This window comes from Phalangium opilio, unplaced genomic scaffold, assembly GCF_054372755.1.
Source record: "Phalangium opilio isolate 3A_F unplaced genomic scaffold, DU_Popi_V2 ptg000024l_1, whole genome shotgun sequence".
NCBI classification, from domain to species: domain Eukaryota; kingdom Metazoa; phylum Arthropoda; class Arachnida; order Opiliones; family Phalangiidae; genus Phalangium; species Phalangium opilio.
The window spans coordinates 42,198-66,150 of NW_028324155.1; the positions used below are offsets into that span (position 1 = coordinate 42,198).

The 23,953-nt window shown below is 35.7% G+C and overlaps 4 protein-coding genes and 1 long non-coding RNA gene across 13 annotated transcripts; 3 read left to right on the plus strand and 2 right to left on the minus strand.

Moving 5' to 3' along the window:
* The first annotated feature begins 4,186 nt into the window (after positions 1-4,186).
* On the plus strand, positions 4,187-4,848 carry LOC149691941 (cytochrome b-c1 complex subunit 10-like). Its single transcript, XM_089867572.1, has 3 exons — positions 4,187-4,441; positions 4,558-4,697; positions 4,761-4,848. The coding sequence occupies exons 1-2, from the start codon at positions 4,401-4,403 to the stop codon at positions 4,682-4,684; spliced, it is 168 nt and encodes a 55-aa protein (XP_089723698.1). The 5' UTR covers positions 4,187-4,400; the 3' UTR covers positions 4,685-4,697; positions 4,761-4,848.
* On the minus strand, positions 4,808-5,480 carry LOC149691942 (uncharacterized). 2 transcript variants are annotated; one of them, XR_016382572.1, is made up of 2 exons: positions 5,154-5,480; positions 4,808-5,072 (listed from the first exon to the last, which is right to left on the minus strand). It is a non-coding gene; the product is annotated as an uncharacterized LOC149691942 (long non-coding RNA). The 2 variants fall into 2 exon arrangements; XR_016382573.1 differs by having other exon boundaries at positions 4,808-5,076.
* A 576-nt stretch (positions 5,481-6,056) lies between these two features.
* LOC149691943 (solute carrier family 25 member 44) lies at positions 6,057-10,663 on the plus strand. The gene is made up of 3 exons (XM_089867570.1): positions 6,057-6,705; positions 6,770-6,897; positions 9,022-10,663. The coding sequence occupies exons 1-3, from the start codon at positions 6,057-6,059 to the stop codon at positions 9,211-9,213; spliced, it is 969 nt and encodes a 322-aa protein (XP_089723696.1). The 3' UTR covers positions 9,214-10,663.
* A 22-nt stretch (positions 10,664-10,685) lies between these two features.
* Positions 10,686-17,525, minus strand: gem (transcription factor CP2 like gemini). 8 transcript variants are annotated; one of them, XM_089867564.1, is made up of 18 exons: positions 17,377-17,525; positions 17,238-17,309; positions 16,947-17,027; positions 16,166-16,288; positions 15,998-16,100; positions 15,816-15,939; positions 15,611-15,699; positions 15,176-15,382; positions 14,612-14,967; positions 14,362-14,535; positions 13,697-14,061; positions 13,386-13,639; positions 13,241-13,322; positions 12,971-13,161; positions 12,624-12,673; positions 12,388-12,533; positions 12,023-12,074; positions 10,686-11,912 (listed from the first exon to the last, which is right to left on the minus strand). In XM_089867564.1, the coding sequence occupies exons 6-18, from the start codon at positions 15,927-15,929 to the stop codon at positions 11,866-11,868; spliced, it is 2,127 nt and encodes a 708-aa protein (XP_089723690.1). In that variant the 5' UTR covers positions 15,930-15,939; positions 15,998-16,100; positions 16,166-16,288; positions 16,947-17,027; positions 17,238-17,309; positions 17,377-17,525; the 3' UTR covers positions 10,686-11,865. The 8 variants fall into 8 exon arrangements, with proteins under 8 accessions (XP_089723690.1, XP_089723694.1, XP_089723691.1 ...); XM_089867568.1 differs by lacking the exons at positions 17,238-17,309; positions 17,377-17,525 and having other exon boundaries at positions 14,612-14,874; positions 16,947-17,167; XM_089867565.1 differs by lacking the exons at positions 17,238-17,309; positions 17,377-17,525 and having other exon boundaries at positions 15,998-16,065; positions 16,238-16,288; positions 16,947-17,166.
* A 402-nt stretch (positions 17,526-17,927) lies between these two features.
* On the plus strand, positions 17,928-19,990 carry LOC149691945 (uncharacterized). The gene is made up of 3 exons (XM_089867571.1): positions 17,928-18,807; positions 18,864-19,082; positions 19,639-19,990. The coding sequence occupies exons 2-3, from the start codon at positions 18,871-18,873 to the stop codon at positions 19,715-19,717; spliced, it is 291 nt and encodes a 96-aa protein (XP_089723697.1). The 5' UTR covers positions 17,928-18,807; positions 18,864-18,870; the 3' UTR covers positions 19,718-19,990.
* The last annotated feature ends 3,963 nt before the right edge of the window (positions 19,991-23,953 follow it).

Sequence of the window (23,953 nt, forward strand, 5' to 3'; positions counted from 1 at the left end):
AGCGACATTTTACTCGAAATAAGTGTTCTTCTTATCTGTTCCACCCTGAAAAATTAAAATGCTAAAAGCTCATTTTGTATTTTTTCGCCTTAATTATTTGACAGGGTTAAGTTTTTACGGGAACAGATTCTATATAATTTCATACGTGAAAATCTAAGCTCCCTTTATCTCGAAACGCCGCATTTAAACCCGTTTTTGTTGTAAAATTTCTAATCATATAACAAATGTTTGAACTACGCAATTAAAACCAAATTTCTCATATCGATTAAACTTCATTTCAAATTGCAATAAATACAGTATAATAATTCCTAGTTTCTGGCCCTTTGTGGGTTTGAAAAAGTGTCGCGGATTGTGTATAAATGCAGTTTTTTAAGGACTGCGAAGCAAAACTCGTTTTTGTATAATTGTATATTTGAAGTATATTAAAAGTCAATACGCGGAGAGTATTCAAATAGGATATTCTGACGTCATCGCGCGTATAAGTTCCGTTTTGTCTCATCACCTGTTATTTAAAAAAAAAATTATTTCAGGGTTCATACAACTTTTGGAAAAAGGATTTCCTTGAGTTTTCCAAGTTTATTCCCATATATTTCCCTGAGTTTTCCAATGGGATTTTTTTTTATAGTTGAAGCAACTTCATCAGAGCAAACTTACTCAAACCTCACAAATTCCCCTAATTTTCCTGAATTTTACTAAAAATTCTACATTTCCCTGAGGTTTTTTGTCAACTATTTATTTCCCTGAGTTTTCCAAGTTTGTCTGAACCCTGTATTAGACTTGGATGCTGATTTTAAATTGTTTTCTCGGTGAGAAAATTGGATTGGGAATAACTTTACTTATAATTGGTTTCAAAATAAGTTTTAAAATAATTTATTCCAATATTAATGGGGTTGATTAAGAGGCAACAGCGCCCAGACGTATTTCGTCAAGCGAAAAATATAAGAACAAGAGTTTTGGTAAACAATATCATAAAAAAGATGAACGATTATCACGAGTTCATTCTTTTAAAGTTGAAAAAAATGAGGGTGTAAGCACAGGGTCATTGACATTTTAAGAATATACAATATTATTAAAATTCAAGTGTATACACGCCTATGGATGAGTGGAAATTTATTGATAAATCTTCAAATTTAAAAAGAACAAAAATATGTATTTTCCCATTTGAATAAAGTTCAAACATCGCGCATTTACAGTTAAGTGACAGATAAAGGAAGATACTTATATTAGTTCGATTAAATCGAATTTCCGAAGTATTAAAAATATATTTTTTTTCCATCATCCTTAAAGATATTATTCATGGACTCTCACGTCTAACGGGACTGAAATCGAAAGTCACAATTAATGTATAGCATTTTAGCAGTTTGAATTTACCGTTTCTCGATCATTTATAAAGTTTTCGACTTAATTGTAATAAAAAGAATTACACTACACAAAATTTATTTCCGTCTATATGTAGACAAAAATATTTCCGTATAATTAGGAACCGTTTTCGTAGTTTCCTTCCTCTAAATATTCAAATAGTAACTACCGATTTGTGTTTTATACTTATTTAAATAACGTTAAAATTAACCATTATCAGTTAAACAATATTTATTAATTAGAATTTTATAGTTGCCGTGCACTTTCAGATCATGCTTGCCTATCGAAGGGTTAATCTCCCTAAAATGCCCTTTATAGTACACCAATTACGAGTGATTACTCGTGTAATCATTTTAGTACTGTCAAAGGTAACTAGGGCTTTTAAAGATTACAAATTATATAGGTATATCATACATCCCTTCGGTCAGTATGTCTATCTTTTCTCAATGTCGGGAATGAGTTGAGAACTATATACTTTAGACTAGACCTCTTACGATCCTTCCAAACAATGTGAGCTAATAACCCCTATTAACTTTTAGAGATTTATTCGGAATAGTCTGCTACTACGAACTTTCTCGTGACGTCACACCCTCCTCTCTCTTAGACCTCGGTTTTGGCCACCATATTGGAGGTCGTCAGCTCAGGCCATACAATTTCGACTATACCAATATTGACGTCACATCCCGTAACTCCTCCCCTCTCAATAGCTCTCTACAGATGACATCATTTAGATATAGGCCTACATATTTTTAAATTCATTATTTCATGAACGGGTAGCACCTGAAAATATGGAATGAACTTAATTTTGTAATAATCGTTTTGTGGGTATCGATAAATCACAGTATACCCCTTTGCACGTGGGCATTTAATTGCTTTCCCAAAAATCCAAATTTAGCAAAATATGTTTTGGTGAAATGGGGGCGAAAACAAAAGACTGTTAAAAGTTTAAACATGCACTCGAAAATCTTTATAGTTTCCCAAAGAAAAGGTCAACGTTTCTTCGATTATATTTATAAGCTCCGATCGATGCACTATATACTTAAATTGTAACTAAACCGCCCCCCTTTCTTTCATAAACGACAAAAAAATATGAAAACTCACAGGGATCATCGAAACGTTTATAATTCTTGAACCTTAAATATTTCGAAATAGAAAGAATTATAATGTCACGGTGCGGGTCATGTCAAACCAAGGAGGAGGGGGATAGATGGATAGTAAGTAATGGAGGGCGTTAATTTTTCAACTTTTCAGCCCGAGAAAGAAAAAAAAGGAATATATAGACTTAATTTTTGTCGTAAACTGGGTGCGGGTTCTTATTTAACTGGGCGGATTAGAAATTCCTTTACTACAAAACGGGTAGCTGCTAGAGACGATTATAATATAGCGGAGAATCACGCGAAAATTATTACAAACACGACACGCAGAAGAAGAAGAGCGTGTCGTGGAGGATTCCGTGGAAGGCAACAGAATGCCCTGACCTTTCTAGAACCATGCATGTGCCGCCATGAACATTTTAAATACTCCCATGAAATTTTCTACTTTATTTGTATTGATATTGTATATGAAAGCATTCTGTATCTTCTCATGCATTAAAATAATAATTATTGTTTAAATTAAACTCTATTTAATTGGTTCGTTTTCAGACTAGGAGGACTGGTACCATCTACACCAGGAGGCCCGGCTACTTGGCGGACAAAGTGCATTATCAAGTAGCCTGGTCTCCTGGTGTAAATTGTATCAATCCTCCTAGTCTGAAAAATATGTATACTTCTCCCCTTTACAATGATACCAAATATTTTTGTGGCTGCAACAATCAGGGCCCGAGTAATTAACCGAAATAGCAATTAGCGTTAATTCTTCAATCATCTCAAAACATGTATCTGTTGATACAGTTTTGAGCTATAGAAATGATTAATTTAATTGTTCTTTAACTTTAGGTGGAGGTTTAATATTCATAAGATACTTGCATGAATTCGGGAGTTAGTTTTTTTTGTAGAGACGCGTATTTTGGCGGTGGGAGTTAGCATTAAATTACGCTCCTACGTAAATTGAATTTCTTTCTGAGCTTTGAACCCGATCACGCCTTTACGTACCCTAAGCCCTCAGTTGCCCTCAAACAAAACTCGCGCCAATTTCCGCTGTTACGCGGACGAAATTTTTAGGAGTACCCATGAATACTTCTATTTTTGTTAAAGAAAGAGGTTCACCCTTGGAAAAATTTTACACTTTTATAAGGCGATAATTTCGGCGAAAATCAAAGTCGGGCAATTAGGCGTAATTACGAAGAGGGACTGAAAAAAAAAATAATGAATACGTCAGGGCGGGGTTTAAATTTTCTTTTGCCGAAATTTGTGTCAGAAAATAAAAGGCTAATGATGGCGTTCAAAGAGAAACTTCTATAAAAATGAGGGATAATGACTCGATCCTATAATTAAATAAACTATTTTAACTAGGATTTATCAGTGTACGCCTTTCAAACCCCGATAAATACCGCGCGAAGGTTACGATTACCAAACAGCACCAAAAATACTTAAGTGTATAACATCACGTTGGATACTTGCTAAGTGTTTTGACTGAACTCAGAGGAAATCAGAACGTCCGAGTCAGACTTCTTGAGCATTATAAAGTCACGATAAAGCGTATATATAAATAGATGAGATTATTAACACCCCATACATCTTTTTCTTTCAAAATTTCTTAGGACTTCAAGGTTCTTAAGCGGTTCGTATTTTATGGAAAAGATTAAATTTATATTACTGAACTTGTATAGTATAAGTTATAAAGATTGAATTGTTTAGATCTTACGCGTTGTTGATCCAATTAACCATTATAAGTAGTGTATCTTCTAGCTTTCAAACCTGCCCCGAGTTTGCGCTTGTGTCGCCAACTGGATTCAAAAAGTCAAACTAAATCCATGACCCCGATTTGACCCCTGCAATCCCGCATTTTCTTCTCTAGAGCGGTTTCGGAACGTTTTAACGTCGAAGAGATATCAAATCGATATCTAGTTCAATTGAAATTGATTGAAATTAACAGTAAATATGATTACAATCCAGAAGGCAATGAGTCTCGCTAAATCCTGGTGATTATTCCAAAAAAATTAATGTATTCTTTAATTAGGAAATAAACAGAACCAAGGCATAGATTAGTCATACAGGGTTATGGTGAAATTTCTCAATGTTTTGCCCCATTTTAAAGGTCAAGGAGTGCCGCAGCGTTTGGAACTGTTGGTGCCCTAACAGGACTTTACATTACGGATTGGAAAGCTGTACTACAGTATGTACCAATTTACAACACCAAGTATCAAGATGAACCCTCAAACTGAATCCTAAATTGAAGTAAATAAGTGTATAATTTCCCAAATCTAGAATAACTGTCCTAAACTCAAATATTCCTTGCAGGTTTCAAGACTGAAGCTAATATGGTTGTAAAAAAGAGAACTGTAGAGTCAAATGTCTAATAATTAAAGATTTATTAATTTAAACTGTACATATTTTGTTCTAAAATGTATTATAAGAATTGTTGTCCTCTTTTTCCTTTTGTCTCTCTTCACGAAGCCTTATAATTTTCAAGGCTTCACTCTCAAGTTCATCCATGTGTTTTCTTGATTTTAAAGGCCTAAAATATTCTACATAGGCGATTGAACCCAATCCAATAATTGATATAGATCCAAAAATAGTGGCAACAAATTTATTTGGCATCTTTAACAAGTTCTGACTGAAAGTGTTGATATGAAATCAAAACCAATCAATGCTATTAAATTTCATTATAAGAGACTATAATTTACAAAGTACCTTTGTGACTAGTGACTATGCTGATGGAGTTTGGCTTTGATCAGTGTTTGGATTCTCCTGAGTTTTAATTTGCTTAATTAAAAGTGGTTGATAAATGTATAAACCAGTTGCCAAACCCAGAATTGTTCCTATTATAATCTGGAAATTGGATAATCCTCGGGGCCTTCTAAACATATTATAGCATTCTATCTCAGTTTCGTACTTTGCAGGTAAATTGAAAATTGCGAGTTTCAACTTAACTTTCCGACTTCCGAAGTTCCAGTAAAATAACACAACACTTCATTCATCAGTAAAGCGCCATAAGCCTTTGATGTATTTTAAAAAGCTAGGAGAACTCGGATACTGGAGTGGAGTCTTTTGCTTGATTGTTCCTCTGATTGTTCATGCTCTCTGCGAATATGTACCGTTTCTTCAACTGTTCGTTAGCTCAAAGAGAATGGAAGTAGAGGAGTGGAAGGAATGTCTCAACTTGTTGCACTTTTTTCTGGTACAGGGCAACTTCCGCTAAGCAAAATTAAACGGGCCGGAAGCTCTCATGTACCAATTTTAGAGCAACATCATTATTTGCGCTTGTAGAGCTGGGGAACTGCCACCGCTGCCACTCCTTGGGGTTTATAGTCTCTATGGTTAGCTTAATCCAAACGTGTTGGAGTAGTGGACAGTTGGGAAAACGGACCGTTCCCTTTAAAGATGTGTGGTTCCAAGCCTTGGTCAAGAGTTTTAGAAGGGAAGAAAGATCATAAGCTAACTTCATAATATTTTACGCAATAATAAATGAGTATGAGATCATAAGATCTGATTAACGTAATCGCCGACTGTCCTCTACGGAAAAGACTCACGAATGCAATACAAACCTCCATAAACTATTGAAATCAGTGTAGTGAAGAACTGAAGAAACGAGAAATGGAACCCATTGAATCCCAAAGAATTTTTACCATAGAATGGGAGATGATGGACAAAAGCAGATTTTTCTCCTTTAGTCTAGTTAACTCTTTAGCTTTGAGAACGTTACTTTACCCTTTGACGGTCATTAAAACCAGGCTTCAAATTCAGACTCAAAAATCTTTATATAAAGGAACATTTGATGCTTTTGGTAAAATCATACGTTACGAAGGTATTTGCGGACTATACAAAGGCTACGCGGTAAATTCCATACAAATTGCTTCTGGAATTGGTTATATATGGACATACGAGAAAGTTCGTCATACCTTGGATACTGAATTAGGTATAAAAGATAGTCGAATAAAAGGGCTAATTGCTGGTGGCTTTGGTTCCCTTATTGGCCAAACTATCATAACTCCGTTCGATGTTGTTTCCCAACACATGATGTTACTGGGTCAAAAGGGTAATGGCCCAAACAACCCTGGTTTCAACTCCTTGAAGCTCAATTTTGAAACTGTAAAAGGCAGACCCGTTAAGGTGGCCCCAACCATTGTTAGAGAACTTTATCGTAGAGATGGAATTAAAGGTTTCTATAGGGGATACTTTGCATCTATAAACACCTCAGTTCCAAGTAGCGCTTTATGGTGGCTTTTTTATCCTGTGTATACTGGTAAGAATTACTTTTGAAAATCAACAGTATTGTCAGTCATTCGTGACATGGTCCTTTTTTTCAGACTTATTAGCAACAGTTATTCCCATTGGCTTACCTAGATTATTAGTGTATAGCATTGCAGGGCCTCTGAGTGGCATCACAGTTTGTGTTATTACAAATCCTCTTGACGTTGTTAGAGCTAGAATACAAGTGAGTAAAGTTTACAATTATTGGGTATAGTCCTTGGGGGAAAAATTAATGGGTATAGTCCTTGGGGGGTGGGGCGGAAAATGAATGGGTATAGTCCTTGGGGGGAAAAATGAATGGGTATAGTCCTTTGGGGAAAGAATTAATGGGTATAGTCCTTTGGGGAAAGATTTAATGGGTATAGTCCTTTGGGGAAAGAATTAATGGGTATAGTCCTTTTGGGAAAGAATTAATGGGTATAGTCCTTTTGGGAAAGAATTAATGGGTATAGTCCTTGGGGAAACAATTAATGGGTATAGTCCTTGGGGAAAGAATTAATGGGTATAGTCCTTGGGGAAAGAATTAATGGGTATAGTCCTTGGGGGAAGAATTAATGGGTATAGTCCTTGGGGGAAGAATTAATGGGTATAGTCCTTGGGGGGGGGAATTAATGGGTATATTCCTTGGGGGGAATAATTAATGGGTATATTCCTTGGGGGGAATAATTAATGGGTATAGTCCTTGGGGAAAGAATTAATGGGTATAGTCCTTGGGGGAAAAATTAATGGGTATAGAGCTATTTCAGTGGGGGGAAAATTTCGTCTGCTACGAAAATTGGGCCTGCCTTTGAGTGTAGGGCGGCCATTTTATGAGGGTTTTCTCTATGGGCAAATAGCATTGGTGACGTAGCCATTACCCCCTCTGAAATAGCTCTATAGTCCTTGGGGAATAAATTAATGGGTATAGTCCTTGGGAAAAGAATTAATGGGTATAGTCCTTTTGGGAAAGAATTAATGGGTATAGTCCTTTTGGGAAAGAATTAATGGGTATAGTCCTTGGGGAAACAATTAATGGGTATAGTCCTTGGGGAAAGAATTAATGGGTATAGTCCTTGGGGAAACAATTAATGGGTATAGTCCTTGGGGAAAGAATTAATGGGTATAGTCCTTGGGGAAAGAATTAATGGGTATAGTCCTTGATGAAAGAATTAATGGGTATAGTCCTTGGGGAAAGAATTAATGGGTATAGTCCTTGGGGAAAGAATTAATGGGTATAGTCCTTGGGGGAAGAATTAATGGGTATAGTCCTTGGGGAAAGAATTAATGGGTATAGTCCTTGGGGAAAGAATTAATGGGTATAGTCCTTGGGGGAAGAATTAATGGGTATAGTCCTTGGGGGAAGAATTAATGGGTATAGTCCTTGGGGGGGGGGAAATTAATGGGTATATTCCTTGGGGGGAATAATTAATGGGTATATTCCTTGGGGGGAATAATTAATGGGTATAGTCCTTGGGGAAAGAATTAATGGGTATAGTCCTTGGGGGAAAAATTAATGGGTATAGAGCTATTTCAGTGGGGGGAAAATTTCGTCTGCTACGAAAATTGGGCCTGCCTTTGAGTGTAGGGCGGCCATTTTATGAGGGTTTTCTCTATGGGCAAATAGCATTGGTGACGTAGCCATTACCCCCTCTGAAATAGCTCTATAGTCCTTGGGGAATAAATTAATGGGTATAGTCCTTGGGAAAAGAATTAATGGGTATAGTCCTTTTGGGAAAGAATTAATGGGTATAGTCCTTTTGGGAAAGAATTAATGGGTATAGTCCTTGGGGAAACAATTAATGGGTATAGTCCTTGGGGAAAGAATTAATGGGTATAGTCCTTGGGGAAACAATTAATGGGTATAGTCCTTGGGGAAAGAATTAATGGGTATAGTCCTTGGGGAAAGAATTAATGGGTATAGTCCTTGATGAAAGAATTAATGGGTATAGTCCTTGGGGAAAGAATTAATGGGTATAGTCCTTGGGGGAAAAATTAATGGGTATAGAGCTATTTCAGTGGGGGGAAAATTTCGTCTGCTACGAAAATTGGGCCTGCCTTTGAGTGTAGGGCGGCCATTTTATGAGGGTTTTCTCTATGGGCAAATAGCATTGGTGACGTAGCCATTACCCCCTCTGAAATAGCTCTATAGTCCTTGGGGAATAAATTAATGGGTATAGTCCTTGGGAAAAGAATTAATGGGTATAGTCCTTGGGAAAAGAATTAATGGGTATAGTCCTTGGGGAAACAATTAATGGGTATAGTCCTTGGGGAAACAATTAATGGGTATAGTCCTTGGGGAAACAATGGATTAATTTGAAACATCTGTTAGGTTCACAGGTTAAATTCAATTGGGGAAGCGGTTTCAGCCTTATGGACAGAAGAACGCCTGGGCATCTTTACTAAAGGCCTTTCAGCAAGGGTGGCTCAGTCTTTTGTCTCTTCTTTTTTTGTCGTATTAGGTTACGAAACTCTTAAAAGATGGAGTCTTTATGACCATTACAAAGATCAAGTTCGCTGGTGACCCCCCCACCCTCAATCCAAAGATAATACATACATACACTCCTAAAATAACTATATTATCAACATATTCACAAAACAATGATGACTAGAAAGTTATTTTTCAATATGTGATACGCAGTATAGGCCTTATAATCTTAGCAGGGAATAACTTTGGCTTTCAAGGTTATTTAAGCTTGTTAAAATATACTGTTATACTACTACACCCTTCCAAGTTCTAACAAAAGAAAAAACAAACGACTAAGACAGTACTCTAATGAAAATGAGCCAACAGCGTCACCAATGTGTACTTAAATGTGCCATAACTGTGTAGTGTATTATTATTATTATATCTTTGGTCTAAAGCTCATTAGCATTATTGTTGCAAGGGGAAACAAATTAATTAATTATCAATGGAGTTTAAAACTTAAAATTACGGGCTTTTAAAATACGGGCTTGACGTTAATTTTATCATGAAACCTAATTAGGAAACAAATTAATTCTATAAAGTATTTTTTAGCTTTGATTAATGATGATAAAATCATAAAATACCAAGAATGGATTCATGCTCATAAGAACAAAGGGCACGAGACCCTGTCCTAGCATACTTGGTGTAGGTTTGCTCTCTCACTTCATTCCGCCATCTATGACGGTTTGCAGCAACTATATAGATTATAGAAATGTATGCTTTTAGACCACACTTAGAAATAGCACACGTCCACTGGTCCAAAACCAGTTTATTAATTGCTTGGACTAGTTTTTTTATTCAAAAAGTGGGGGTTACTGGTCCTCGGGACCAGTTTATTAATTGCAAATCTATAGGAGAACAAAGGCTGGGACCACTCCGGAGACCAGTTTATTATTTAGGACACTAGGGGGGTCACTGGTCCCAAGGACTAGTTTAAAAATTATCCTTATTTCTAAGTCTGTAATTTAGACACGTGACATAAATATTAGCAGACGAATCTTCTCAACCAAGTATGCGAGGATGGTACCAGAGGATAAAGCTATTGCCCTATGTTCTTATCAGCATGAATATGTTCTTGAAAATACTGATGTTAAGCGGCCAGTAATCTTAATATCTTCCGTGTTGATTTAAGTTTATGGTTTAAATTAAATTAAATTAAATTAATTTTTAAATTAGGATAATAAATTATTTGTTGGGTTATTAATTAATTAGTTTTTTTTTAAATCGAGATAAAACTCTAGTCTAGGTTGTAAAGTTCTCTTTTTTTTAGCTCCAAATTAAAACTTTTAACTTTTAAGGAAGAAATGAAGAATTTTTATTATTTATATTAATTAATGATAATTAATAATATATTTTTTTGGCGAACGAATTGTTGTAGAAAGTTGTAGCGAACGTTGAAACTTTGTTGAAGAAAAAAAAAAAAAACTATGTATATATATTATAAAATATTAAGTTTCGTATTTATCTTTTAATAAAACAACGTTAAATTAAATTAAATTAAATTAAATTAAAAAATAAAATAAGTCTCGTTTCTTTTTCAAAATACGCTTTCTTTTTTTTTTAATAAAAAATTCTTATCACAGGACGAAATTAACATCCATAAAAACGAATTGAATTGACTTGATTTAAGCGCCAGGTTCTTATAGTTTTTCTTTTATTTACAAAATGGCGGATGAAGCGACAATTATTAATTATTATTATTTACAATAGATCATTTAATTGAAATGAAGGGGTTGGGGGGGGGGGTGGTGTTTTCAGACTTAATTCAAAGTTAATTAATTCTCATGGATGGCACTAACGAGGAGGCCCTGGACGCTTTAATCAGAAATCGTCGTATCCTATCATAAACATTCCAAATTATAATAAAAAAGCCCACAAACCCACCTGCCTAATTAATTAATTTCATTTTTAATTAACAGGTAAGTTAATAAAAAAAATTAGGGGGTTTCGACTTTATACTTTATAGTATCAAAAATAGCTTGATTAACGCAAAGAATTAATTTAATAATAATTAATTAATCTTTCCTCTTTTTTTAAGAAGACCCGACAATGATTAATTAACCTTCTTTCAAACCCATTAATTATAAAACTACGTAGAAAATAAAAACGTTAAAAAACCCTGCCTCTTTTGATTTGATTTAAATGCCAAAAAAAATTAAATTTAAACATGATTTAACCTCTTAATTAATTAAATTATATTACAATATAAAATTTAAATTGTGTATTTTCTTAGAAAAAAACTAAAACAAAAACAAACAAATATTTATCTAGTTTCAGATTACAAGCGAAGAGCTGAAGAGTTAAAGTATTCCTTAATCTTTCTGGCAACTGTACAATTAATCTGATAATTAAAAAAAAAAAAAAAAAAAAATTCTAAATGATTCTATTTAATATCTATCTATTTATTTTAATTCAAAAATAAGAAACCTAAATTTATTTATTTGTCTGTCATTAATGTTTTAATGTTTAGCGCCTTTAATTTAAAATCTTACGCTAATAATAATATAATTTTTTTTTTTTTTTTAAGTTTTACAATATAAAAAATTTAAAAAAGTACGATATGATTGAAAAAAAAATTAGGGAAAAATATTTTTCCCTGATGTATTGAAAATTGTAAGCGGAACAAATGAAAAAACATTTTTTTTTTATAAAAGTGCAAATTATTTTTTTTTTTTTTTGTATTTCATCGTGTATTTGTTTTATATTATTTTAATTGTAATTTTTTAAAAGGATTGAACATCCTTCTTGAGATTGGTCTGTAAGTAAATACCAAATTATTTTTTTTTAGTAATTAATACCCTATTTGACCTTTAACCCCCAATAAAACTAGTATCATCGTTAAAACTTAATAACAAACTACACTCACCATGTAACACTTCCACTGTATACATGGAATCATCTTTCATGTTTTGTACTACCTATAATGTTACAAAAAATTAATTATAAATAACTTTAATTAGCCTTATTCCTGATCAGCGCCACCTACCCATAGCGGCGACTTTGAGAACTACTGTAACATGCAAGCCAATCAGATGTCGCTAAAATCTGGTGACGTCATTTTTGGTAAGACCCCGAGTGTCCGTCAGTGACGTCACCAGATTTTAGCGGCATCTGATTGGCTTTCCGATTACAGTAGTTCTCAAAGTCGCCGCTATGGGTAGGTGGCGCTGATCAGGAATAAGGTTAATTAGGCATAATAGTTAATATTTTAATTATATCAAATTAAAATACTTCATCAGTGACCACAACCCGAATTCCCATTGGACCAACTAAGTATATCTTTAAAGTGGCTGGTGTTGAAGAAAAGTCAAAAACAGCGCAAAGTTTTGTAGCAAAATCTATCAATGTTAAATTCTCTAAGTAAATTGCGTGGAACGCTAAAATGAAATTGTTAATTAATTACGTTAATTAGTACGGAAATAACGATATTTATAAACGATAGAAATTCAATTATTTAAGGGTCATACTTTTATCTGTATAAAGGCAAATGAAGACGGTAAGTCTCGGGCGAATTCCTCTGTAATGATAATATATGTTAATTAGCCTTATTCCTGATCAGCGCCACCTACCCATAGCGGTGACTTTGAGAACTACTGTAAGCGGCAAGCCAATCAGATGTCGCTAAAATCTGGTGACGTCATTTTTGGTAAGACCCGAGAGTGCCAGTCAGTGACGTCACCAGATTTTAGCGACATCTGATTGGCTTGCCGCTAACAGTAGTTCTCAAAGTCGCCGCTATGGGTAGGTGGCGCTGATCAGGAATAAGGCTAATTAATACTTAATAGGCTTTTAATTATTAAAAGAGGCATAATACTTTGATTGGAGCGCGTTAAAAAGTCGAATGCCTTCAGCCAATCCACATATTTGAATGAGATCGTCTCTTGAAAGGGCTAAGATATCAAAGCCGCCAAAATTAGAAAAAACATTAATGTAAGGTTCAAAACGTTGTTTACGAAGCCATTGACTGGCTTCCTTCGAAGTGGCATCGGATGACAAGGGTGGAATCTGTCAAAACCGTTTAATTAACCGTATAAGAATCAATATTTAATAAAATATCAAGAGAAGAGCGAGTTAGTTTCTGTACTTTTGTAAATTGAGCCAAAATATCAGTCTTTGGACTAACTGGATAATCCGATAACGGAGGAGAGTCGCACTGCGCGCTCGGCCTAGTAATTAAAAATTACAATGTCTTACCTTCTTTAACTGGATAAGAGGGTCGAAATACTTACTCTTCCGGTGTTTGTGCGGCGATGCTCGTGATACTGTTAACGTGAGAAGGTGTTGTTAATGATGAGGCGGAGGATGAAGGGGCAACGGTGGTAACTGAAGTGTTAACCGCTTTCTTGGTTGGAGGACTTAATATAGCTACAGTATCAGTTACGGGGTTTTGAGGAGAAAATTTTCCAGATGAATTAGAAACCGAGGTTGTGGGAGAAGTTGTCGAGGTTGGACTGGCTAATAGGTAAACTGAATCAACGGGACACTGAAAAGGAGTTAAGTCATAATCATGGTCACGATACGACACTCTAGACGGACGGACCTCGGAAAAAACTGTGCAATCATAGGACGGTTGATATTTTTCTTGTTCTACTACTCCGCGTTTGCTCATTTTCTCCCGGTCAGTTTTATGTTTTCGGTCAGCTCCTTTTGGCTTAAAAACTTTGACTTGGCAAGAGGCAACGTGTAACTGTTTAGCGGTTCCCTCGCCATGGGTGTAAGTTTCAATTTGAATGCGAAAGGGAACACCCTTCTCTCCTCCGTGTTTCTTTGGAGTAAATTCGGTGCTGATACAGTTGACTCTGACAAAGACTCCCGTTTCCTTGGTTGGATCCCACAGAAATTCACTAATGTTGACAGTTTTGGGATCGTTGATGACATCAAAGACGCCATAGGATAAAGGCACATCTAAATAAAGATACGCGATGGTTCTAATGACGTCCCTTAATTCATCCCTATTAACAATTAGCCTTATTCCTGATCAGCGCCACCTACCCATAGCGGCGACTTTGAGAACTACTGTAAGCGGCAAGCCAATCAGATGTTGCTAAAATCTGGTGACGTCACTGACTGGCACTCTCGGGTCTTACCAAAAATGACGTCACCAGATTTTAGCGACATCTGATTGGCTTGCCGCTTACAGTAGTTCTCAAAGTCACCGCTATGGGTAGGTGGCGCTGATCAGGAATAAGGCTAATTAGGTCTTACCAATTTCAACAATTCTTTCCCCTTTCCTTTGTAATCGCCACTGATTAATTTGTTCTTTTTCCATATACTGGAGTCTTCTCTCTTGAAAACCTACTCGTACGATACTTTTTAGCAACTTTCCTCTCATCTCAGTTAAATCTCCCAGCTTTTTAAGCTTGATTTCGTAGGATTGTCCTGGAGACGAGTTAACGGCAACAAAACTAAGATGAGTTAACAGCGACAAAACACCACGAGATCCTACGACACTAACCCTGATTCAAGTAAGTCATAGTTTCTTCGTGAATTTTGGTAGCGATTGAGGTGGCTGCGGCTAAAACGTATTGAAAGTGTCCGGTACCCAACATTTGATAGCACTCTTTGATGGAGAGAGGGGTCGAGGAGATTGGGACTGGCGAGGGTGTCGAAAACTGCAACATTTGCGATAGAACCGTGTTGTTGTTGTTTGCCGTTGAAGTGGGAGAAGATTGTTGCACCGCCGTGATCAAGTCGGGAGCCGAAGAGCTATGTCGACACCTGCTATTAGGGTCATGCGAGTGAGAATCAGGCATGGCGCAAGAAAGGCTGTTGGTTAACGGCGGGGGACCAGGTGCCCGACCGTAATAGCCACTATACAATCAAAAAATAAAAACACCCAAAAAAAAGAAGAGTTGCAAAACAAAAAGCGAGAAAAAAACTTGAAAACGTCTCAAAATCAGGGTTACTAAGGTCAAAAAGTGTGTTTATACATTAGCCTCGAAAAAAATTTAAGGGCAAGAAAAAGGATTCAATCATTCTCATTCTAAAACAGGCTTATTATTGACGGATGCGATTGTACCTGGCAGAATTAGGAGAGTGGTTAGCTAATTCGCGTTCGTTACTAACGCAGAACCTTTTGATGGCCCCAGTAACGTCATCGTCATTGCTTAGAGGTAGGCGATTCTTTTTGCCATGATGACTGATTTGAGGAATTACAGTCACAACAGCCGAACGATTGACATTGTCGCTGCTTAATGGACGGCTGTCGCTGCTTTGAGAAGTATCACTATAGTTGAAACGAGTCGCGTAAACAAACAAAAGGTTAATGTTAATGTTTTAAGAAGTTGTTTTTAAGTTGCATTGTAGGAGTAACAGGTGGAATTCATAAACGTCGGACGCGACGTAATTTAGTACAGGCTAAGGCAGGGCGTCGCGTTTGCGCACGACGCCCTGCCTTCGCCTGTACTAAATTGCGTCGCGTCCGACGTTTATGAATTCCACCTTTAATACTAACCCATTTTCTCGAATGGCCTCTTGCTTCAAATTGGACAACGATGGTAATGCCATCAAAGCATCACTACCCCATGACCAAAACGTGTATGTCCAAAACCACGAATAAAGACATAAAAAAATTATAAAATACGAAAAAAATAGATGAAGATAACTAGGGCTTCACCCATAAATCTAGTAGTTATATTGAAAGTGAAAAATGTTGCTCACCTCATATTGAACGATGACGTTCCCAATTCCATCCCCAGTCCCGAAAGGCTGCCATCAAAATCGGCTGCCAGGCATTCGTCAATATCATCTTGCCAATGGGTGGTTGCAGCCATTATGTAAGTTCTTAAGTGTTCGATACTTATAAATTTCAATTATTTACGTGATGTTTTATTAAAATTACCATAAATTTCAAATAAAAATTAACATCAGGTTTAATAAAACAGCCTTCAAAATGAAAGACTGAATAGACTATAGGGAAAGGGCGGGAGATAAAAAAGGAAATCCTACATGGGCAAAAATAATTAGCGTTATCAATTTGAATCTTATGAAAAACTCGGCCCGTTTAGACCTTATTCTGGAAAGTTTGAATCCAGATGGCAAACAAACTTTCAATTGGAAAGTTGGAAATTTTTCAAATTACTTAAAATCCGGACATAATCCGATATTTGAGGGTAAATTCCCTTCGGGCCACCTAAAAATAATAATAAAAAAGTGAAGACGCGAGTTAATTATTTAGTAAAATATATATAATTTAATTAAATTCGTCAAAATAAATCCAGTAATAAACATATGGTAACTTTTAAAAAGGGGTATATAAATAATTTTTGTGGGTCAAAGATAAGCTTAAAGGGTTTTAAAATTTTACTTTTGTGATGAATGAAACATTTTATATTTAAAAAATACATATAATAAAGCCCACAAGAATTTTCAAACATAGCTTATAGTTACGAGATACGGGGTCATGACCCCTAGTAACCTTTCTGGACTTCCTGATAACAGATTAGTGGGTGCACCACCACCACCGAGACACTCACATTATCATTGATAAACAGTTAAGCCTTGGACTAAATTGCAATTTAAACAACAAAAACCTAATTTAAAAACCTTCCCGAGTGTATTTAAGGTTTTTTAAATTATAGTAGACAAAATTTTAAGTATAATATACCGTTTCTTAACAGTTGTCTTACTAAAAACGTGTTTCAAGGAAGCAACGAAAACTATTTTACCCTGAGGGTTCAGACTACTATATCAAGATTTTCAATGTGTGTTCGTTTTATCACTAAGGGGTCATGTGGAAATTGGTCTATTTTTTTTCTTTATTGACACGGGGGTTTTAAAACGGAACTAACCTGAAAATCAGTAAGATACACTGAAAAACGGTGACCGTTTTTTATCGCAACTACATCCCGATTTAAAAGGCATTGATTAATCTGCAATAAAGAGATTGAAAATTCTCTGTTATCATAAAAATGGAGGCACAGCAGACTGTCACAGGTCTCGCTCCGCTCCCAACTCCGTCTCTACGGCCTCGATCGCGAAGCTTCCGAGCCCGCAAAATTTTCGCGGCTGTTCAATTTCTCAGGGGCTTTGGCGTGCGACGAGATTGGGAGCGGGTGGAGGGAAAAAAATGCTAATTTAACTTGTTTTCCAAGCTTGAAACCTCTTAGAAATTGTGGCAAAGCCTAAAATGCCACTCTATTCCAAGTCCTAACCTTTAAAAAAACCAGAAATATTATTGATGCCATAGGTAAATCAATAATTATATTTCGAAAAAAAGACCTTTATAACTTTCCAAAGTGTTCAACCGCTTTACACCGGTGTAGTGCGGGTAAACTATCATTAAGGGACAAAAGTATTTTCTTTAAATTTGTTTTTAGCGATTTTGAAATTTCTATATTAATGCTTTGAAAACTTTTCATCCGAAAAAAAAAAGAGATAAGCTAATTTAATATATTTCAAGTCTGAATTCGTATCTATGACGTCATATCTTTATGACCAGTGACTGTTTTTACTGATAAAAGATAATAAAATCCCCTTGAAAAATTGAAACCTCTCGAACCTCGAAGCTCGAAGACAAATTGGGAATTACCATATCGGTATCTCTGCTCGGTTTAAAATAAGGGTGATTTGAAGGTCGAGGATTTTCAAGGGGTCGGGTATTTTCTATTTTTGGTTTACGAAATGTTGACAATCTGATGAGATTATTCATAGACAACGTTTTAAAGGTCTAAAGATAGGCAAATATCATATCCCTCTTGGACTTTCCCACTTGAAAATAAATAAAATAAATTAAACACAAACACACACTATGATAAAGTATATAAATTCCTTAAAACATCAAGAAATTATTCAATTTTTCGTGAAGAAATGTATGAACGCGTAACCGTGATCGACCTCATTACATTATTTAGAATATTAACATTGCGCATGAGAAAATTGAACGTATTCATGGTTACATCCCATATTTTTAGAGAAGAAATAACGCTTAGACCAGCGCATTTTATCAACGAAGATTGGAAATTGTTATACCAGCTAATAATTACCATCGAGATTATTGTAGTTCGTTCAAGAGCAGTTTGTAAGGTTTATCTATGCGCAGTTCAGGCAATCCGTAGCTTTAATTTTCTATATAATTCGGAAAAAATTCCTACGAAAAATGTGTTCACTTTTAAAGATTGTACTTTGTAAACGTGTCTTGAAATATAACTTGCCGAGTCATTAGGGGGTCTAAGTGTAAGATCCACCAGCTTTTAAGTGGGCTGTAAATAATTAAGTATACTATGGGGGCTACGAAACCGTACACAGAGAGGACCCACGAGTTTAAAGCACGTTATACTTCTCCAGAACTTTAGGAAATGGATCAATAGAAAAGTCTTTTGTATAATAAAGCATCGGAGCCCTCCCGCTAGTAATAAGTTCTTAATCAATCTAGGATGTTATTGCGCGGTTTCCTTTTTCAAAAGATGAAGAACATAATCGGATGAAAAGAAGAGGATGTAAAAAAATCCGTCTCCCGCTATGTATGGAGGAATCTGTGGTTGACAAGGCGCCGTCCACTTTAACAATGAATACCTTACGAAAACTCCCTCGCAAACAAGGTTTATTGTCCGATATCCAGTATATAAAGCCGGACAACGGTCAGTTCGTTCTCAGAAAACCTGGATTGAAACCTACTAAGCATCTTCTAGAGAAAGTATAAAGATCTCATTGGTGAGTGTTTCATTTGGGAAGCTCGTAACGAAGTATCTAAGTCTAGTTCCAAACAGAAAAAACATGGCCAGATCTGTGATTTCCGTGGCACTTTTCCTCTTGGGAGCTACCTTCCTTCTCCTCCAAATCTCTACCTCGGAGTGTGCCGAACGGGGTGCCAACGAACAATCCATGGCCGATTTACCATCGGCTCCAATTGTCTTCAACAGCCCGGACGAACTGCGTAGCTACTTAGAGGAATTGGACAAGTACTTCGCCATCGCCGGCCGTCCCAGGTATTTGCCATTGCCGTCAACTCATTGGAGTATGTACAACTATCTCGAATACGCCTCGGATATCTTCGACATCGAAGATATTCTTCGTGATTGCTTGGAAGTTCTTTTCATTTCGGACAATCTGAGGCGGATGGTCCAGATCGGCGGCGTACCTTCGGGTTACCCGGACCGATTTTGGCCAGTTCGGTAATCCTGGTTTCGCTGTGGTGAAATAACGAACTTGACCACGTAGTTATTTCATCCACCGAGCCTAGCTTGTTTCCCTTTTTATTTCTAATTTAATGTAATTTGAAACTTATATGAAATGAGAGACTGCCTGAGTTCGATCTCCGTTTTGTTTACTGAGAATGACCTGTAGTTAGCCTTATTTAGGTTTAATTTTAGAATCATAGTTAATGTAGCCCAAGCAAAGAGTAGAATTCCATATCGTTGTTTGGATTATTATTTCAAATTAGATTTCTAAATCCCTGAGCGCTGACTGTACTATAGTCACTAATTAAGAAAATTGCATTAGTGAAATTAATTCATGTTATTGCATTTATTCAATATTTATTAGATTCGGTCGTAGCCTTCCGATTAGCAACGCTTTCCATCGTATGCCTTATCCTTTTTCTCGCTATCCAAGCGGAATGTAAAAGCTGCCTGGCTCTTGACCGCACACCACCATAAAATGATTGACGAATCACGATCACTGCGAGAATTATCGTTCAAAAGCACCCACTAGGTTTTAATCAAAAAATATAAGAATATACAAAAATAAAAAAAAAATGCTGTTTTAATTTTTTTAATCGTTGGTTTTTTTGAAAAGAAAAACTAACGATTAAAACTGTAGAAAAAAAAATAAATAGAATAAAATTAAATGTAGATTTGTTTTTCAAAATAAAACATTATCATATTTTTTCGCTCCGTATTTGAGTGTGAAAATTTATTTAAATATAATATTCTTTTCGTATTGCTCTCAACTTAAGATGAATTATAGTAAAAAGCTTCAAGTATTTCAACGGGATCGAAGCTCTTAGAAAGATTGGTTCACGGATCCACCAGGTTAGTTTATTAAAAACTTTCGTCGAGGCAAACTTTCCGAGTTTAACAGAAAATTGCACCATAAATTGAAAAATTTGCATAGCTATGGTAATGAGGTGACTTTGAGTTTTTTTTGTTATTATTACTTCTTTCCAATTTAGATATAAGGTGATTTTTTACATAACAGTTTTGTATTTTAAGTAACCATAATCTTTACCAATTTCATAATTGATGAGAAAAGAATCGATGGTATAATTTTAATCATGGAGGTGTTCAAGATTATTGACCAAAGAATAAGTTTTGGGACCAAAAATATTGGAATATATTTTTGAATTGTTGACACCAAAAATCAATAGGGCGTTTATTTTGTACTTGGTCCACGTAGTATTGGGTATCTCCATCACTAGGCACTTTTAGAAAAATTTGACATTTCGTGGATTGAGCAATCGACTTAGAAACACGTGTCGCTTTTTAAATGCGTCAAAAGGTTTCCAATTTTCCTCTTTATAATGCTAGGCATGTCCTTGGTTAAAGGCGATACCACGTGACCTTTCGCCCAAGGTGACCGTTGTTGTGTCCCGTTGTTGCTTTTCTTGTCTAACCGCAATCGAATTTCGGTTGGAAGATGAGTACCTTTCACCCGATCTCTCTTTAAGCTAAATCCTAGGGGCTCAAAATAATTTGTTTCGCGCAGCAGCCCCCTCAATTTTATTTGTCGAATGTCAAGAATGAGTCAGTGTTTCGTGTTACTCAATCGTCCATAACAAAATAATCACATATTCGATTGAATCGACTGTAGGCTTTATGGGTGCACCACCACATCGTTGTCTTTATGATTGAAATTGAACTGATATGTATAACGAAAACAACTGAAAAGGACAAGGAGTATTGGGCTGTGTAAACACTCTCAACTTGGAAACAAAAACACAATGATCAGGTGAGTGTTTTTACGTACGTCCGTTAGATGAAGGTAGACTTGGAAAACAATTGAACCATGAAAAGAGCAGTTATTGTTTCAGATTGTAAATGATAGAAATCACTTCTCCGGTTTGTTTTACAACGCAATTAGGTTTAATATTTCCTTCAATTTGGATGTAAAATTTATTTCAAGAAAATATTTCAATTCGTATAGATTCAACCCTTGTACAAGATCTCCGCAAGTAAAATGGCTCTTTTAGGCTCTCTGTAGTCGGAACACGCTACGAGTTAATGCTCGTATAAGCATATAGCCGGGTAGATGTATCAAAATTCACAAAGAACGTGGAAAGGTGAAAATGTCCCTCTTGAAGTATCCGCAAAAATGTTTTGTAAAGAAAAAAAATAGCCATATACGACGTCATAAAAATATGAAAATGCGATGGGAACCATTTCCTAAACTGGCTGGCCTTTGACGCGACGGTCTCACCCTAAAGCGGTTTTTAGTATACAATGATTTCCCAGCCAAGTACTGGTACAAAATATACTAGTGTACCGGCGTACAGAAAAAAAATGTGGCCCAAATATTCTTGTATAGTTGACTTAAAATCCGGCTAACGTTTATTCTGTCTGAAATTTAATTTCAAATGCACACTTATACATCTATACCATTCTTTTATAGAGGACCAAGGCTAATTATCTTATCCCGCGTCATGTCTGGCTTCTCAATTTTTTGGGATTCTTTCATTAAATTTCGCCCTGAATTAAGTTTCCCAATATGATCAGTAAAACGTCACTCTAACCATTCATTGATGGAACTGTTGAAGAACCATACTAGCTAAGCTTAGAAATGGTGAATAGTCGGACTGATTAGTTGAACATGGATCGAAATGGCTTACAAGTTTCTGTTAAGAAAATACTACAGTTAAGCCTGGGAAATATATATTAGCTTTTCCTTAGTAAAAACGAGAACATACAAGGCTGCAATGTCATTGCCAGCTAGGGTAAGAGGTTTTTCTGAACAAATTGTATTTACCTAATCGCTTGGAAGTGAAAAATTTCCAGAGAAGTAAGGATTAAGCTCGGGGCGTTACGTCATTGGTTCTACAGGTGGTGGTAGATTTCTGTGATTAGTTTTTTGCTTATTCTTTATATGGTAAGCGTATTATAAACGTAGCTAGACGTAAATTTACAAAGCATCAAAATGCAGGAACTTGATGGAAAAACAAAACATTTCGAACGATGAGAGGCCCTCTTCAAAACGTCGTGCCCGGAGTTATAAAACCATTGATAAACAAAAGGCATCCTCCTCCTTCAGAAATTCTATTTTTTTATAACGTCTCCCCTCTTATGAGTGGGCATTTTTTCCTAAGCAATTTTTGACATTTGTCATTTTTAATTTATTTATTCTGAATTACAAAACATTTTATCTAGATTTTTCGATTGAAAATAAAAATTCACAATACTCTTGTTAACTTCATTATGAGGAGCTTTCAAGAGCACTTCTCAAATCCACTTTATTAAATCATAAGAACTAATACTGTCAAAGGCTCAGAGTTCCCATGAACCAGCCATAAATTGCTTTTTAAATATACCGCTTTAAGTGTGGGAAATTTGGTTGTTAAGGAGCGCAAACTATACCTGCTCTTAAACGAATGGTACCTACATTTTATTATCGACACTTTTATTGGGTGTCTAACAATGTTAGCAGATGTGACAAAACCTATACATCTAGCTTTTTACTTAAGTAGTTGTAAAAACGGCTTTGTTTACTCGTACTAGATAGTATCAGACGTATATAATACTTCTCTTCGAGAGAAGTGTACCACAAACCGGGGTAATTGTAACATGATTCTTCAAAACATTAGGAACAAGGTTACTAAACCGAATAATTTCTTCATCATTACTCTATTAGCGCTAAACTATTTGTCAGGCGCATGCGCTTGTGGATTTTTGTCCCACGTCAAGACAATCAAGGTTTGTGGGTTGATTGCTGAGGATTTAGTGCCAAACAGTTATAGAATTCACCCCAAGGTGCTATGCCCATCTGAAGTTTGATGAGCGGGAGAGCAAACAAAAAGAGAGAGCCTGAGAAGAATCATGTTACACAACTAAAGTATTAAGAGGATACGATACTGAGTGTCATACTTCTTCTATTATCACCTTCTGATAGTATACACGTTGTTAAAGGTCTTTTAGGCTTAACAGCTTGAATCTTTCTAGAGGAGATACAGATACAGTTATAAAACAAAGCTATCCATCCATAGAAGGAAGGTATATGATCTCATTAAACCGAGGCGTGTAGAGAATTGTCTATTTTTGTTTGACTGTCTCTTAAACACACGTGAACGCTAACTGAAATTCTACTCTATATTCTTCAAGCTTTTCCGTGGGGAGAAGCCAAAACATGAAAACTGAAAACTAATCCTTCCCAAAATTAAAAAAAAAATTATAAATTTGAACCTATTCTAAAGATTGTAATAAAATATTTCCCAGGACACAACATTAAAACAAATAAAGAATTTTATATGAAATGATATTTGTTCCTATTTATTGAAGATACAACGTCTTCTTGAGAGAATATCGTGTTGCTAAGGCATGAAACTAGATTTGACTTATTTTTTGAAACGAATCAATAATGTACAGTATACAGGGAAACGATCTGGAATGTGAAAACATTAAATTATTTATTAGTTATATATAAATACAAACCGCAGTGTATGTATTTGCTATTTTTTTACCACGATTCTTCTAAAAAAGAGTTGTTAGTCGAACAACTGAAAAATAAACTGTTTCGGAAAATACATACAGAGAAACCAACACACAGGGGCCAGGTCGCCATTGGAGTATTCTGATTCAAACTTGAAGGAGAGAGGGATGGAGAGGCTCAGCGTACTTAACGATTTAGTACGCCCCTTCTGTCTTAAAAATAG

Bases quoted from the DNA above. Each gene is read 5' to 3' on its own strand.
- LOC149691943 (XM_089867570.1), top strand. From the start codon at position 6,057: ATGGAACCCATTGAATCCCAAAGAATTTTTACCATAGAATGGGAGATG. The intron at 6,706-6,769 runs GTAAGAATTACT...CCTTTTTTTCAG, and splicing joins TTTTTATCCTGTGTATACTG to ACTTATTAGCAACAGTTATT. The intron at 6,898-9,021 runs GTGAGTAAAGTT...AACATCTGTTAG, and splicing joins TTGTTAGAGCTAGAATACAA to GTTCACAGGTTAAATTCAAT.
- LOC149691945 (XM_089867571.1), top strand. From the start codon at position 18,871: ATGGCCAGATCTGTGATTTCCGTGGCACTTTTCCTCTTGGGAGCTACC. The intron at 19,083-19,638 runs GTATTTGCCATT...AATATTTATTAG, and splicing joins GCCATCGCCGGCCGTCCCAG to ATTCGGTCGTAGCCTTCCGA.
- gem (XM_089867564.1), bottom strand. From the start codon at position 15,929: ATGGCTGCAACCACCCATTGGCAAGATGATATTGACGAATGCCTGGCA. The intron at 12,674-12,970 runs GTATTATGCCTC...TTATCATTACAG, and splicing joins TTTAACGCGCTCCAATCAAA to AGGAATTCGCCCGAGACTTA. The intron at 12,075-12,387 runs GTATTTTAATTT...GTAACATTATAG, and splicing joins GGGTTGTGGTCACTGATGAA to GTAGTACAAAACATGAAAGA.
- LOC149691941 (XM_089867572.1), top strand. From the start codon at position 4,401: ATGATTACAATCCAGAAGGCAATGAGTCTCGCTAAATCCTG. The intron at 4,442-4,557 runs GTGATTATTCCA...CCCATTTTAAAG, and splicing joins ATGAGTCTCGCTAAATCCTG to GTCAAGGAGTGCCGCAGCGT.